Here is a 13,164-nt window from a genome sequence, read left to right as displayed (position 1 = left end):
TGTATAGCACAAGGAGTATAGTCAATATTTTATAGTTACTTTGTATGGTGTATAATCTATGGAACTATTGAGTCAGTGTGTTGCATGCCTGAAACTAAAAAATATTGTAAGCCAATAAATAAAGGTAGGAAAGAAGGAAGGAAGCCAGTAGCCAGGCCTCGTGGTTATATTACATGTAACCTGTATCATTACAACCTGTTTTATTTTCTATGTTGTGTTTGTCACTGTCTGAAATGGTCTTGTCATGTACTTACTCCTGTGCTTCTTTTTTCTTTCTCAACTAGTATGGAAATTCCCTGGTGGTAGGGGTCTTGATCCTTTTTCACACTAGTCTGTCTCTGTTCCTGACACAGAACAGGCTGCGTGAATGAATGGATGAATCTTGAGATGAACACTTGATCCTTGTTAGCAAAGAAAGCATCTCAAAGAATATGGATGAAATGTTCACTGTTGGGACCAAAGGTGTAGTAGCTTAAGGGGGAAGTCAGAACCCCAGAGAATTCTGAAAGCATGGTAGGATTTCTCATTTTTGCTCCTCTGACCTAAAGGAAAATGAAAGAGGCTGGACTGAAGATAAGGAAAAGAGAACACTTTAATGTAGAAACGAGACAAACCACTTCCCAGTGACATTTATGCCACAGTATTTTATCAAATAATAAGGTGCAGCCCTAAGTCGAGAGATAATTCAGAATTCGAGAGTGTTCCCTTGACAGAGGGTGGTTGGCTCTCCAATGTAGGGTGCTTAAGGAAGTTATGCACAGAGAGAGCAGAAACAAAGCATAGAACTAGCAGTGTTCAGCTTGTCTCTACCTCTTGCAGCCGGCTGAAGGTCTGAACAAAGTGAAGACAGTCAACACTGTACAAATTCAGGTTTCTAGGAGAGAAGGCAATGGCACCCCACTCCAGTACTCTTGCCTGGAAAATCCCATGGACACAGGAGCCTGGTGGGCTGCAGTCCATGGGGTCACTGAGGGTCGGACACGACTGAGCGACTTCATTTTCACTTTTCACTTTCATGCATTGGAGAAGGAAATGGCAACCCACTCCAGTGCTCTTGCCTGGAGAATCCCAGAGACGGGGGAGCCTGGTGAGCTGCCGTCTATGGGGTTGCACAGAGTCAGACACGACTGAAGTGACTTAGCAACAGTAGGAGAGAAAACAAAATAAACTGGTGGAGGGAAAGTCAGAGAAGAGTAAGACTCAAGGAAATTGCACTCTATTGTTTCAACTGTAATAAAAGGTTTGCATTTAATAGAAGGCTTGGATAAAACTGTCTCCATCAAGAGTTAATAAGCTAAGAGAATATTCTGTAGATACAATGACTGGATGTGGATGACTGTCCATTCCCCTCCGATACCAACTCCTGCGCTTTTGTTTTATAAGTTTATTATTTCGCTTTTTGCTTGAGTTTTATTTTCCTGAAATTTAACACGCACATACACAAACATACACACACTCAGACACAAGATCCAGTTTGTGCTTCCACAGCATTGTTAGTCTTTGGTCCCAATATTTTATTAGATATTCCATTATTTCTCCACTGACTGCACTGCCCCTTCTGTCATTCCAGATGCTTTCTATAAGTAGGTTTGTTTCTAGGCTGTACGTTCTTTCTCATACTCTATTTTAAAAATTGAAGTTTAGTTGATTTTCAGTATAAATTTGTATAAATTTCAGTATAAATTTGTATAAATTTCAGTATAAATTTGTATAAATTTCAGGTGTACAACAGTGTGATTTACAATTTTTAAAGGTTACACTCTATAGTTGTTAAAAATATTGTCCATAATCCCTGTGCTGTACAATATATCTTCGTAGCTTATTTATTTTATACATCGCATCGTAGTTTGTACCTCTTAATTTCCTACCCTCTACTCCCTTGCCTCTGCCCTCTTCTCTCTTCCCACTGGTAACCACTAGTTTGTTCTCTGTATCTGTGAGTCTTGTTTCTGTTTTATTTTATTTATTGATTTGTTTTTTAGATTCCACACATAAGTGATAACATATATATATATATACACACATACATACACAGTCACTACACGTTGTTTATTCATTCTTTTGTTGTTGGACACGTAGGTTGTGTCCATAAATTGGCTATTGTAAACCGTGCTGCTACGAACATTGGAATGCCTGTATTTTTTCAAATTAGTGTTTTCATTTTCTTTGGCTATACACTCAGGGGTGGAATTACTGGATCATAGGGTAGTTCTATTTTTGCTTTTGTGAGGAACCTCCATACTGTTTTCCATAGTGTCTGCACCAATTTACATTCCCACAAATGGTAGGGACCTAAGAGAAGTAGAAGATATTAAGAAGAGGTGGCAAGAAGACACAGAAGAACTGTACAAAAAAGATCTTCACGACCCAGATAATCACGATGGTGTGATCACTCACCTAGAGCCAGACATCCTGGAATGTGAAGTCAAGTGGGCCTTAGGAAGCATCACTACGAACAAAGCTAGTGGAGGTGATGGAATTCCAGTTGAGCTATTCCAAATCCTGAAAGATGACGCCGTGAAAGTGCTGTACTCAATATGCCAGCAAATTTGGAAAACTCAGCAGTGGCCACAGGACTGGAAAAAGTCAGTTTTCATTTCAATCCCAAAGAAAGGCAATGCCAAAGAATGCTCAAACTACCACACAATTGCACTCATCTCACACACTAGTAAAGTAATGCTCAAAATTCTCCAAGCCAGGCTTCAGCAATACGTGAACCGTGAACTTCCAGATGTTCAAGCTGGTTTTCGAAAAGGCAGAGGAACCAGAGATCAAATTGCCAACATCCACTGGATCATGGAAAAAGCAAGAGAATTTCAGAAAAACATCTATTTCTGCTTTACTGACTATGCCAAATCCTTTGACTGTGTGGATCACAATAAACTGTGGAAAATTCTTCAAGAGATGGGAATACCAGACCACCTGACCTGCCTCTTGAGAAACCTATATGCAGATCAGGAAGCAACAGTTAGAACTGGACATGGAACAATAGACTGATTCCAAATAGGAAAAGGAGTACGTCAAGGCTGTATATTGTCACCCTGTAACTTATATGCAGAGTACATCACGAGAAATGCTGGACTGGAGGAAGCACAAGCTGGAATCAAGACTGATGGGAGAAATATCAGTATCCTCAGATATGCAGATGACACCATCCTTATGGCAGAAAGTAAAGAAGAACTAAAGAGCCTCTTGATGAAATGAAAAAGGAGAGTGAAAAAGTTGGCTTAAAGCTGAACATTCAGAAAGCTAAGATCATGGCATCTGGTCCCATCAATTCATGGCAAACAGATGGGGTAACAGTGGAAAAAGTGGCTGAATTTATTTTTAGGGGCTCCAAAATCACTGTAGATGGTGACTGCAGCCATGAAATTAAAAGACGCTTATGCCTTGGAAGGAAAGTTATGACCAACCTAGACAGCATATTAAAAAGCAGAGACATTACTTTGCCAACAAATGTCCATCTAGTCAAGGCTAAGGTTTTTCCAATAGTCATGTATGGATGTGAGAGTTGGGCTGTAAAGAAAGCTGAGTGCCTAAGAATTGATGCTTTTGAACTGTGGAGTTGGAGAAGACTCTTGAGAGTTCCTTGGGCTGCAAGGAGATCCAACCAGTCTATCCTAAAGGAGATCAGTCCTGGGTGTTCATTGGAAGGACTGATGTTGAAGCTGAAATTCCAATACTTTGGCCACCTGATGCGAAGAGCTGACTCATTTGAAAAGACCCTGATGTTGGGAAAGATTGAGGGCAGGAGGAGAAGGGGACGACAGAGGATGAGATGGCTGGATGGCATCACCGACTCGATGGACATGGGTTTGGGCGGACCTCGGCAGATGGTGATGGACAGGGAGGCCTGGCGTGCTGCGGTTCATGGGGTCGCAAAGAGTCGGACACGACTGAGTCACTGAACTGAACTGAACTGACATGGTGTTGATTACAGTTTGCTTGAATACCTGGTAGGATAAGTACACCCCTTTCATCATCTCTTCTTTCCTTCTTCTTCTTCTTTTTTTTTTTTTTTTACAAAATTGATTTGTTCATTACTTTTTGAAAAATTATGTAAAAAATGTTTGAATTACATTGCAATTATAGGTTAATTCAGGGAGAATTGCCATCTTTTACCCTATTGAATCTTTCTATTAATGAACATAGCAGTACTTTACATGTAAGTCTTTTGCCTTCAGTAAAGTTTTTATCATATTCTCCACAGTGATTTTGTCTATATCCTAAAAAGTAAACAAGAAAAACATAAGCAACTCAGTGAAAAATGGCAGAGACTATGAATAGGCAATTCATATAAGCTAAAATCTTGTTGCCTGTAGACATATGAGAAAACACTACTGCTAACAAGGGCAATGCAAATTAAATCAAAATACCATTTCATACTAATTGGCAACCATTAAACAGTGCAATGGTATCAAGTGTTGGAAATGATGTTGAACTTTTAAACTCTACTGATGGACATATAAATTGATATAATACTGATGAGTATAATATGGTTGAAAATGTTCATATGCTATTACTACTAATTCAGTTTCTCTCTATAAAGAAACTCCTGCATGATTTAAAAGATATGTGTTATTATAAAATGCTAAAACAACTTTAGTGTCTTTAGCAGAGAGATGGCTAAACTGTAATTAAACTGTTTAATTACACAATATAAATCTGTTCAGCTGTTGAAATGGAAAAAAAAAAAAAAAATCAGCTCTCTGCTCAGAAACAGAAAATGGCTGACAAAGGAGGTTGCAAAAGTGAGTACCGCTTATATGGTTTTTAGGAAAACAAAATAAAAGTGTTTATGTTGTTTATGGATACGTATGTGAGTAATGGGCTTTCCAGGCGGCTCAGTGGTAAAGAATTCACCTGCCAATGCAGGAGACAAGGGCTCGATCGCTGATCCAGGAAGATCCCCTAGAAAAGGAAATGGCAACCTACTCCAGTATTCTTGCCTGAGAAATCCCATGGATAGAGGAGCCTGGTGAGCTGCAGTCCATGGGGTTGCAAAGAGTCAGACATGACTGAGCACGTGCTCGCACACACACACACGTGAATAATAAAAGAACAAAAATTTACAAAGGAATGACAAAAGTCAACTTTAGAATAGTTACTTCTGAGGTGAAAGAAAAGGAGGGAAGAAAGAAGAAAAGGGCTGGCTTTTTTTCTGTAAAATTTTTTCTTAGAAAAAAGAAAATCAAAGCAAATATAGCAAAGATTAGTATCTGTCAAATATGGATAGAGGTATATAGAATCACTGCAGGTGGTGACTGCAGCCATGAAATTAAAAGACGCTTACTCCTTGGAAGGAAAGTTATGACCAACCTAGATAGCATAGTCAAAAGCAGAGACATTACTTTGCCAACAAAGGTCCGTCTAGTCAAGGCTATGGTTTTTCCTGTGGTCATGTATGGATGTGAGAGTTGGACTGTGAAGAAGGCTGAGTGCCGAAGAAATGATGCTTTTGAACTGTGGTGTTGGAGAAGACTCTTGAGAGTCCCTTGGATTGCAAGGAGATCCAACCAGTCCATTCTGAAGGAGATCAGCCCTGGGATTTCTTTGGAAGGAATGATGCTAAAGCTGAAACTCCAGTACTTTGGCCACCTCATGCAAAGAGTTGACTCATTGGAAAAGACTCTGATGCTGGGAGGGACTGGGGGTAGGAGGAGAAGGGACGACAGAGGATGAGATGGCTGGATGGCATCACTGACTCGATGGACGTGAGTCTGAGTGAACTCTGGGAGTTGGTGATGGACAGGGAGGCCTGGAGTGCTGCGATTCATGGGGTCGCAAAGAGTCGGACATGACTGAGCAACTGATCTGATCTGATCTGATTATATTTTCTGAGATTGTATTTTTAAGTTCTTTCATAATTTTTTTTTAAAAAGCTTAGATTTAGCACTGATGTAAAAATAGATATTTAGATGTAGTAACACAGTAGATTTCTAACCTAACTCCATTTTACATATATAAACGTAAAATACTTTTGAATTGTAAATAAACATGGAAATTTCCAGGAATAGAGCTATGCAGCTAATCAAGGCAAAACTAAACCAAGATTTCTTTTCTCATTTGAAACACCATTCGTTATGGCAATGATATGTGTGGTATTTGAGTTATGGTACAAACCCCTGTGTCAATTCAACGATATAGTTGCTGGGAGTCTACATATGGATTCAAACAAATAACCATTTCATGAGGTCATCTAGGATAGTCAATAACTTATTAAAATGTATACTACATCATTGTAATTTATATTATTTTTAACAATCATAACTATATAGTTATGATTATCAGAAACTACTTTTATTTTGCCTTTACCTGTTAGCTAGGTACTAGATTTATTTTTAAAAGATTACATATGAAAGTGGATAATGTATATTATTTATGAATTTCATTGTGGAATAGAAAAGGCACGTCTCAGAGGGTTGCGAAGCACTGGTCTGGCCTCAAATTCCATCTCCCCACTTACACACAAAAGTTTGTAAAAAAAAAAAAAATCGGCAAGAAATCAAGTCCATCAGGACAAGGAGGGAGGCAGGCGCCAGCTTAGGGATGGAGTCAAGATGTGGCTTCGTTGAGTCTGGGAAGATCAAGCAGTGACAGTTTCTGCAGTAACCGAGGCCTGCCCCGACTCCCACGTGGTTTCGGAGGTGGTAGAACTTGGCGGGGAAGGTGGGTTCTTTGGAAAGCGCGCTTCTGAGGGCCAACTCATGGCCTGTAGGAAGTAGCAGAGCCCAGCAGAGGGAGCCATATGATGATGGATCACAGGTGATCAGCCCAGCAACAAGTGGGTGCTTGGAGGTAGTTTAATTTTACTTGGAAAAAAGGAAATGTGAGGTCTCATAACTAGGATTCATGTAATTGATTCTGTCTGTTGAAGGGTCAGGAAAGGAGACTATCATACAGTATGGGAGAACAGAAAACATTTAATTTTGACCGACACTGTGTTCCTCCTGTGGGACTGTGTCCCTGCTCTCCTGGCTTCAGGGGTATCAGAGTGCCATTCCGGTGGCCAGTGTCCTCTCTGTGGCACTCTTACCCTATGTCCACTCTGCATCTTATTCTCAGTGCACACAAATCTGTTCTTTGCCTACCGATGAAATCTAAAAAGTCCTGGTTCTTTATAAAGCAATGCAAATTAAAAATTGTCTCTGTCTCATTTGCTACCATTTCAGACTAGTTCTGGAGTCTATCTTGCATAAATTAGAAAGTTCATGAAGGTCTTTCTTTCATTAGAAGTTACTTTACCCCAGAAATAACTTACTGTTCTTCCCTAAAATGAAAATTGCTACAAATTTTGTGGGGCTATAGTTTACAGAAATATAAAGAAAACTTTTCAAGAAACAGACTGTGTTCCCACATGAAAAGACTCTATATTGTAAGAATGTCAATTCTTCCTAAGTTGGTAGGCACACCACAATAATTTCCACGTGAATTAAATGTTAAATGTTTTAAAATATATACAAATTAAATTGTAATTAATCTGGCTAATGTTGAAACCTCTGAGAGGAGTAGGGCATTCTAATACCAAAACCAAAAACAAACGCACAAAAAAATACAATGGGATTTTTTGATACCATTTTTTACTTCCAAAATTGCAAAAGAATTTTAATTACGTAACTACATACTAGGTGAGTAAAACAGCATTCATGCATCAATGAGAGACCGTTCAGTTCAGATCAGTCACTCAGTCAGGTGACCCCATGGGCTGCAGCACGCCAGGCTTCCCTGTCTATCACCAATTCCCGGAGCTCACTCAAGTTCATGTCGATCAAGTCTCCCTTTAAATAGCTCAGATGTTTCAGCTTAATGATTCCATTTTGGGGGAGTTTATGGTAAGGAAATAATCTTAAAATTTACACATAAATTTATCAATTGTAGCATTAGTCATAAGATCAAAACTTTGGAAAAAGCCTTTACATCTAACAGTAGGGTAAACTGACTCTGTGGAATATTATGTCATTATTTTAAAATGATATTTTATATGATAACATAATAATACAGAAATGCTTTATAATAGTAAATAAAAAGCAATGTTTATTTAAAAATATTGAAATATATCTAAACTAATTGTTAATTAGGGAAACATAACATTCAAACACAATGAGGTATCACTATGCACTCCCATACTGGCTAAAATTAAATAGATTGAAAACCTCAAATGTTGATGAGAACCCTCACACATGGCTTATGGGAGTGCAGACTGGTACAGTTCAGTTCAGTTCAGTCACTCAGTCGTGTCCGACTCTTTGCGACCCCATGAATCGCAGCACGCCAGGCCTCCTTGTCCATCACCAACTCCCGGAGTTCACCCAGACTCACGTCCATCGAGTCAATACCTATTTAAAAACATCTAATGACATCGGAGGGGATGCCCCGGAGGAGGGCATGGCAACCCACTCTAACATTCTTGCCTGGAGAATCCATGGACAGAGAAGCCTAGCGGGTTACAGATCAGACAGGACTGAGCAACTGCGCACACACAGACACAATACACGTTATATATTATGTTATGTCGTGGGCTTCCCAGGTGGGGCTGCGGTAAAGAGTCTGCCTGCCAGTGCTGGAGACGCAAGGACATGGGTTTGATCCCTGGGTCAGGAAGATCCCCTGGAGAAGGGAATGGCAACCCATTCCAGTATTCTTGCCTGGAAAGTCCCATGGACGGAGGAGCCTGGTGGGCTACAGTCCATGAGCCACGAAGAGTCACAAAGAGGCAGACAGGACTGACTGAGCGACTGGGCGTACACACAAACACACACACAGTGTTTGTGTGTATAATACATAATATTATATATTAGGGGTGGACTTGTATCCCCTGTTTGCCCCCTAAAAAGAAGATATGCTGAAGTCCTAATGTCTGGCAGGTCAGCATGTGACCTTGTTTGGATACGGGGTCGTTGCAGATGTAATTCATTAAGATGAGTGGAGCAGCATGGGCCCTTGTTGCAGTACGTCTGATGTCTCTGTAAGAAGACTGGTGTCTCTGTAAGAAGGCTGATGTCTCTGTAAGAAGGCAGCCTTGTGAAGACACAGACAGGACCACGTGAACATGGCGGCGGCCCCGGGAGGATACATCCGCAAGCCAAGGCACACCAAGGATTGCTGCCATCACCAGAAGCTCAGAGTGGGGCACGAGACAGAGTCCCCCTTTAAACTCTCTCAGAAATAGCCACCTTTATCAACACTTCAATTTCACTTCTGATCTCTAGACTCATGAACAAATTTCTGTTGTTTGTAGCCACCCAATTTGTGGCATTTGATGTGGCAGCTCTAGGAAGCCAATACACATTTTCACATTAAAGATGTGTATTTTTTTTAACATTCCCAAGAATTTGTTTATGGTCTCTAATTTCTTGAATAAATCACAAAATTTAAAGTAGAAGGAGTCAAATCATTCTACTTTCTATGTAGCTCGTGGAAAAGTTCACTCAAAGACAGAATTCAAATATAAAATAAGGCTCTCCTATTCAGGAAAACAAACCATTCAGCATATCTAGTTGTAGCAAGAGGTCAAGGATCCATTGTAAATGTCCAAATACATTAAAAAAAATAAAGGATGTGGTTTGTTCCAAGTTGGCCTGTAAATTTCACCCTGACCCTCTGATCCCTTTCTTACTGGAAATTCTCCAGTGTCTGAAGTGACCCCCCACTGGCTTCTGGGAAGACATTCATTTCATTTCACTCCAGAGCACAGAAGGGCTGACCTGAAGGGAGATCTGACCCAGAGCTGCTCCAGGGTGGAATCCTGATGAACTCGAATGGCAGATCTTCATGAGGGACTATCTTTGCTTATAATTCTGCTGTCTGAAGTTAGGAGCAGAGACAGTCTCAGAGTTTACAGAACAATGTGCTCTCAGAAACCTCACTAGGGGGTGGATTTTGTATTAGACAGCCAGCAAGCTGGTAGGAGTATCCCCTTTCTTAAATGTGTTCCATATGATCAGAGGATGCCGTGAAAAATGGCATAAAGGAGCAACACATGGAGAACAGATTTTTAAAATTAACAAAATGCAACATGATTTCTCCATTACTTTCAAATTTTCAAATATCCAAAGACAGCAAAGCAAACAAAAAAAAATTTAAAGAAAAATAATGAGGTAGAATGGCACAGTGGTGAGAGATTATGAAGCTAGGCTGTCTGCTGTCAAACTTCTGTTCTAGTGCTTCTTAGCCTACTATAGTTATTAGCCTAAGTACAAATTTCTTCATCTGTAAAATTGGGATAAAAATGCACCTCCTGCAAAGAGTTGCTAGGAAGATTCCATGAGGAATATGAAAAGCATTTAGCTCAGAATTTTGTACATCGCAAGTGCTTAATAAATATTAGTTGCTACCTTAATAATAATAATGATAAAAGTCTTCCCAGATTTATCCTTGAAGTAACTATAAACATTTCCAGTAAAACTGATTATAGAGTAGACCCTCTGGGGTCATTTAGCTTACCCCAATTAAACTAGGATGAGAGGAAAATTTCAGTTTCTCAGATTGATCATTCTAGTACTTAACTTTCCTATCAGAAAAAATAAAATTTACTCATTTTCTTTGTCTGTTAAATAAGTGGTTGGATTAAGTAATTTCTAAGGAGATTTCCAAGCACTCATAATTTGCATTTCTAAATAGCCATTGTCGACAATAAATTGCACATATTACATACAATCTTTAATTGTTTGTGTTTTTTTTTGATGAGTGTTTTATTTTCCTAGCTTCTATTATTTTCCTTTCAAAATGTGACCTTTACTCTAGTTTGGTCATCAGAGTATTTATTTTTGCTCCAGGTGTGTTCCAAAGGAGCCTCAAAGAATTCAGCGGCTTGATACTGTCAGTGTCCAGTCAGAAGACTGAATTTCTATACCACTAAAGTTCCCTTGTACCAAGTTTTTAGGTTTAGCTGCTTGGGAAGAAAAAAAAAATGACATGATATTTAAGAAATCTCATCAAGAAATTGATGACTTTTGAAGCCACACATATAACATATAAGCCTCAAAGATAGTGATATAACCTTTATTTATTTTTTTTAATACTTGCTATTTTATTGATAAAAGCTATTTGGTTATCAGAATCACTTTGTATTTCCCAATCCACCTAGGAGTAGGAACTAGAACTGAACTAACAATGCTGCGTTGCACAGTCCCAATCCTTCCTTCTCAGGCCCACTCTCCCATCACTCCATATATTTACTGCTTGCCCAGAAGGTGGCACTGTCCTTTCAAAGCAGTGGCTCCCATGGGGTCCAGAAATGGAACTTGGACAAATGGGTAGTCGGAAGCAGCGGGAAAAGGCCTGTTTAATGAGCCTTGTGAGTAATGGTAAAATATGTTTAAATAATTGTCTGCTTCAACCTCGCTTTCTAGGGGCGAATGTGAACATGAAGACCAACAACCAGGATGAGGAGACGCCCTTGCACACGGCTGCCCACTTTGGCCTCCCCGAGCTGGTGGCCTTCTACGTGGAGCACGGGGCCATCGTGGACAGTGTGAACGCCCACATGGAGACCCCTCTGGCCATCGCAACCTACTGGGCCCTCCGCTTCAAAGAGCAGGAGTACAGCCGGGATCATCACCTCATCTGCCGCATGCTGCTGGACTACAAGGCGGAGGTCAACGCCCGGGATGATGACTTTAAATCTCCGCTCCACAAGGCAGCCTGGAACTGCGACCACGTGCTCATGGACATGATGCTGGAGGCCGGCGCGGAAGCCAATCTCATGGACATCAACGGCTGCGCTGCCATCCAGTATGTGCTGAAGGTCACCTCCGTGCGACCCGCCGCCCGGCCTGAGATCTGCTACCAGCTGCTGCTGAACCATGGGGCTGCTCGGATATACCCGCCACAGTTCCATAAGGTGAGGCTGCCACGTGCAGAACTGGGCGGATGGGCAGCAGGGTAATGGGGACTCAGAGGGTGGCTCAGTCTGAAATCTCCAAGTCACTCAAGCCTGTTGGAGGCCTGGCTAACTGCCTCTGACCTTCAATCTGACCTTCCATTTGTGTATCTACCCCTAGCTATCTCAGCCTAGTCCACGTTTGTTTGAAATCTGGGCTGAGAGCAGAGAAAGAGCAAGAATAGCAGGTAATTGTCCATGGCCTGTGTGAACACCAGTGAACTGGTAGTGGCTTCCTGGGGGACTGAATGGGCAAGATCAGAAGGATACTGTGCCTCTGCAGAAGCAGCGAATGGCGCCACACTGCACACGCGGCTCTTCCACAGAATGTCTGCCTATAGATGACAGAGCCTGCTTTGGAACCGGTTTGAATACAGGAAAGGGCGGCTCAGTTTTCTACTTTAATGAAAACTAACATTTATTAAGAACTAATAGTTAATATTTATTATAGATAATAAATTATATTTATTAAGCACACTTATAAGTCATCTTACATTTCTTAATTTAATCCATTTAATTCTGTAATAATCTGATAAGGTAGATTATATTATTGTTCTATAAAGGAGGAAACTCAGGCACAGAGTAGTTAAGCAATTTGATCTCACACAGTGGCACTGTAGGTATTCAACCTTAGTTCACTTGGTGCTAGTCTTTAATTTTATAATATACTACACAACCTTTATTTTAAATAGTATTTATTGATAATTTCTAATGGGCTGCTGCTGCTGCTAAGTCACTTCTGTCGTGTCAGACTCTGTGCGACCCCACAGACGGCAGCCCACCAGGCTCCTCTGTCCATGGGATTTTCCAGGCAAGAGTGCTGGAGTGGGGTACCATTGCCTTCTCCGTCTCATGGGCTAGTAGGGACCAAATATTAACAATATTGGCAAGATTAATACATGGTCACTACTCTCAGTTAGCTTAGGATCTAGCTGGAGAGACAAACACGTAAAGAGGTAACTTTAATATTTCATGGTAAATGACGAAGTAGAGGAGTGAAGGGTTTTATAGCGCATGGGAGAGTTTAGCATTAAGTTGATGATGGTAATTAATCTGGAAACCAAAATGCCTTTCACCTAAAATAAATCGAATGATAATGTACCTAGGACCCCACTCATCTAAAATAATTAACAGGCAGCAGAGGAGTTTTGTGTGCTCACGAATGCAGGGTCGCAGAGCTAGCAGACAGAAGTTTTACCAAATTCACAGCCGGCTTCTACCTCCTACCTCGGTAAAATGTCTGAAGTCCTGCAGTGTGAAGGTTAGTTGGAAGAAAAGTTCCC

At 40.6% G+C, this 13,164-nt stretch overlaps 1 protein-coding gene across 3 annotated transcripts in view; it reads left to right on the top strand.

Annotated features, from left to right (window-relative positions):
- The window catches only part of ASB4 (ankyrin repeat and SOCS box containing 4), a 95,886-nt gene that overhangs the window by 45,297 nt on the left and 37,425 nt on the right, over positions 1–13,164 (top strand). For all 3 annotated transcript variants that reach the window (XM_027540120.1, XM_027540119.1, XM_027540122.1), the window contains exon 3: positions 11,352–11,842. In XM_027540120.1, the coding sequence (XP_027395921.1) occupies positions 11,352–11,842 (491 nt within the window). The remainder of the gene's footprint in view (positions 1–11,351; positions 11,843–13,164) is intronic.

The sequence above is a fragment of the Bos indicus x Bos taurus genome, chromosome 4, assembly GCF_003369695.1.
Source record: "Bos indicus x Bos taurus breed Angus x Brahman F1 hybrid chromosome 4, Bos_hybrid_MaternalHap_v2.0, whole genome shotgun sequence".
NCBI lineage: Eukaryota > Metazoa > Chordata > Mammalia > Artiodactyla > Bovidae > Bos > Bos indicus x Bos taurus.
This window is presented reverse-complemented; position numbering and strand designations above follow the sequence as displayed.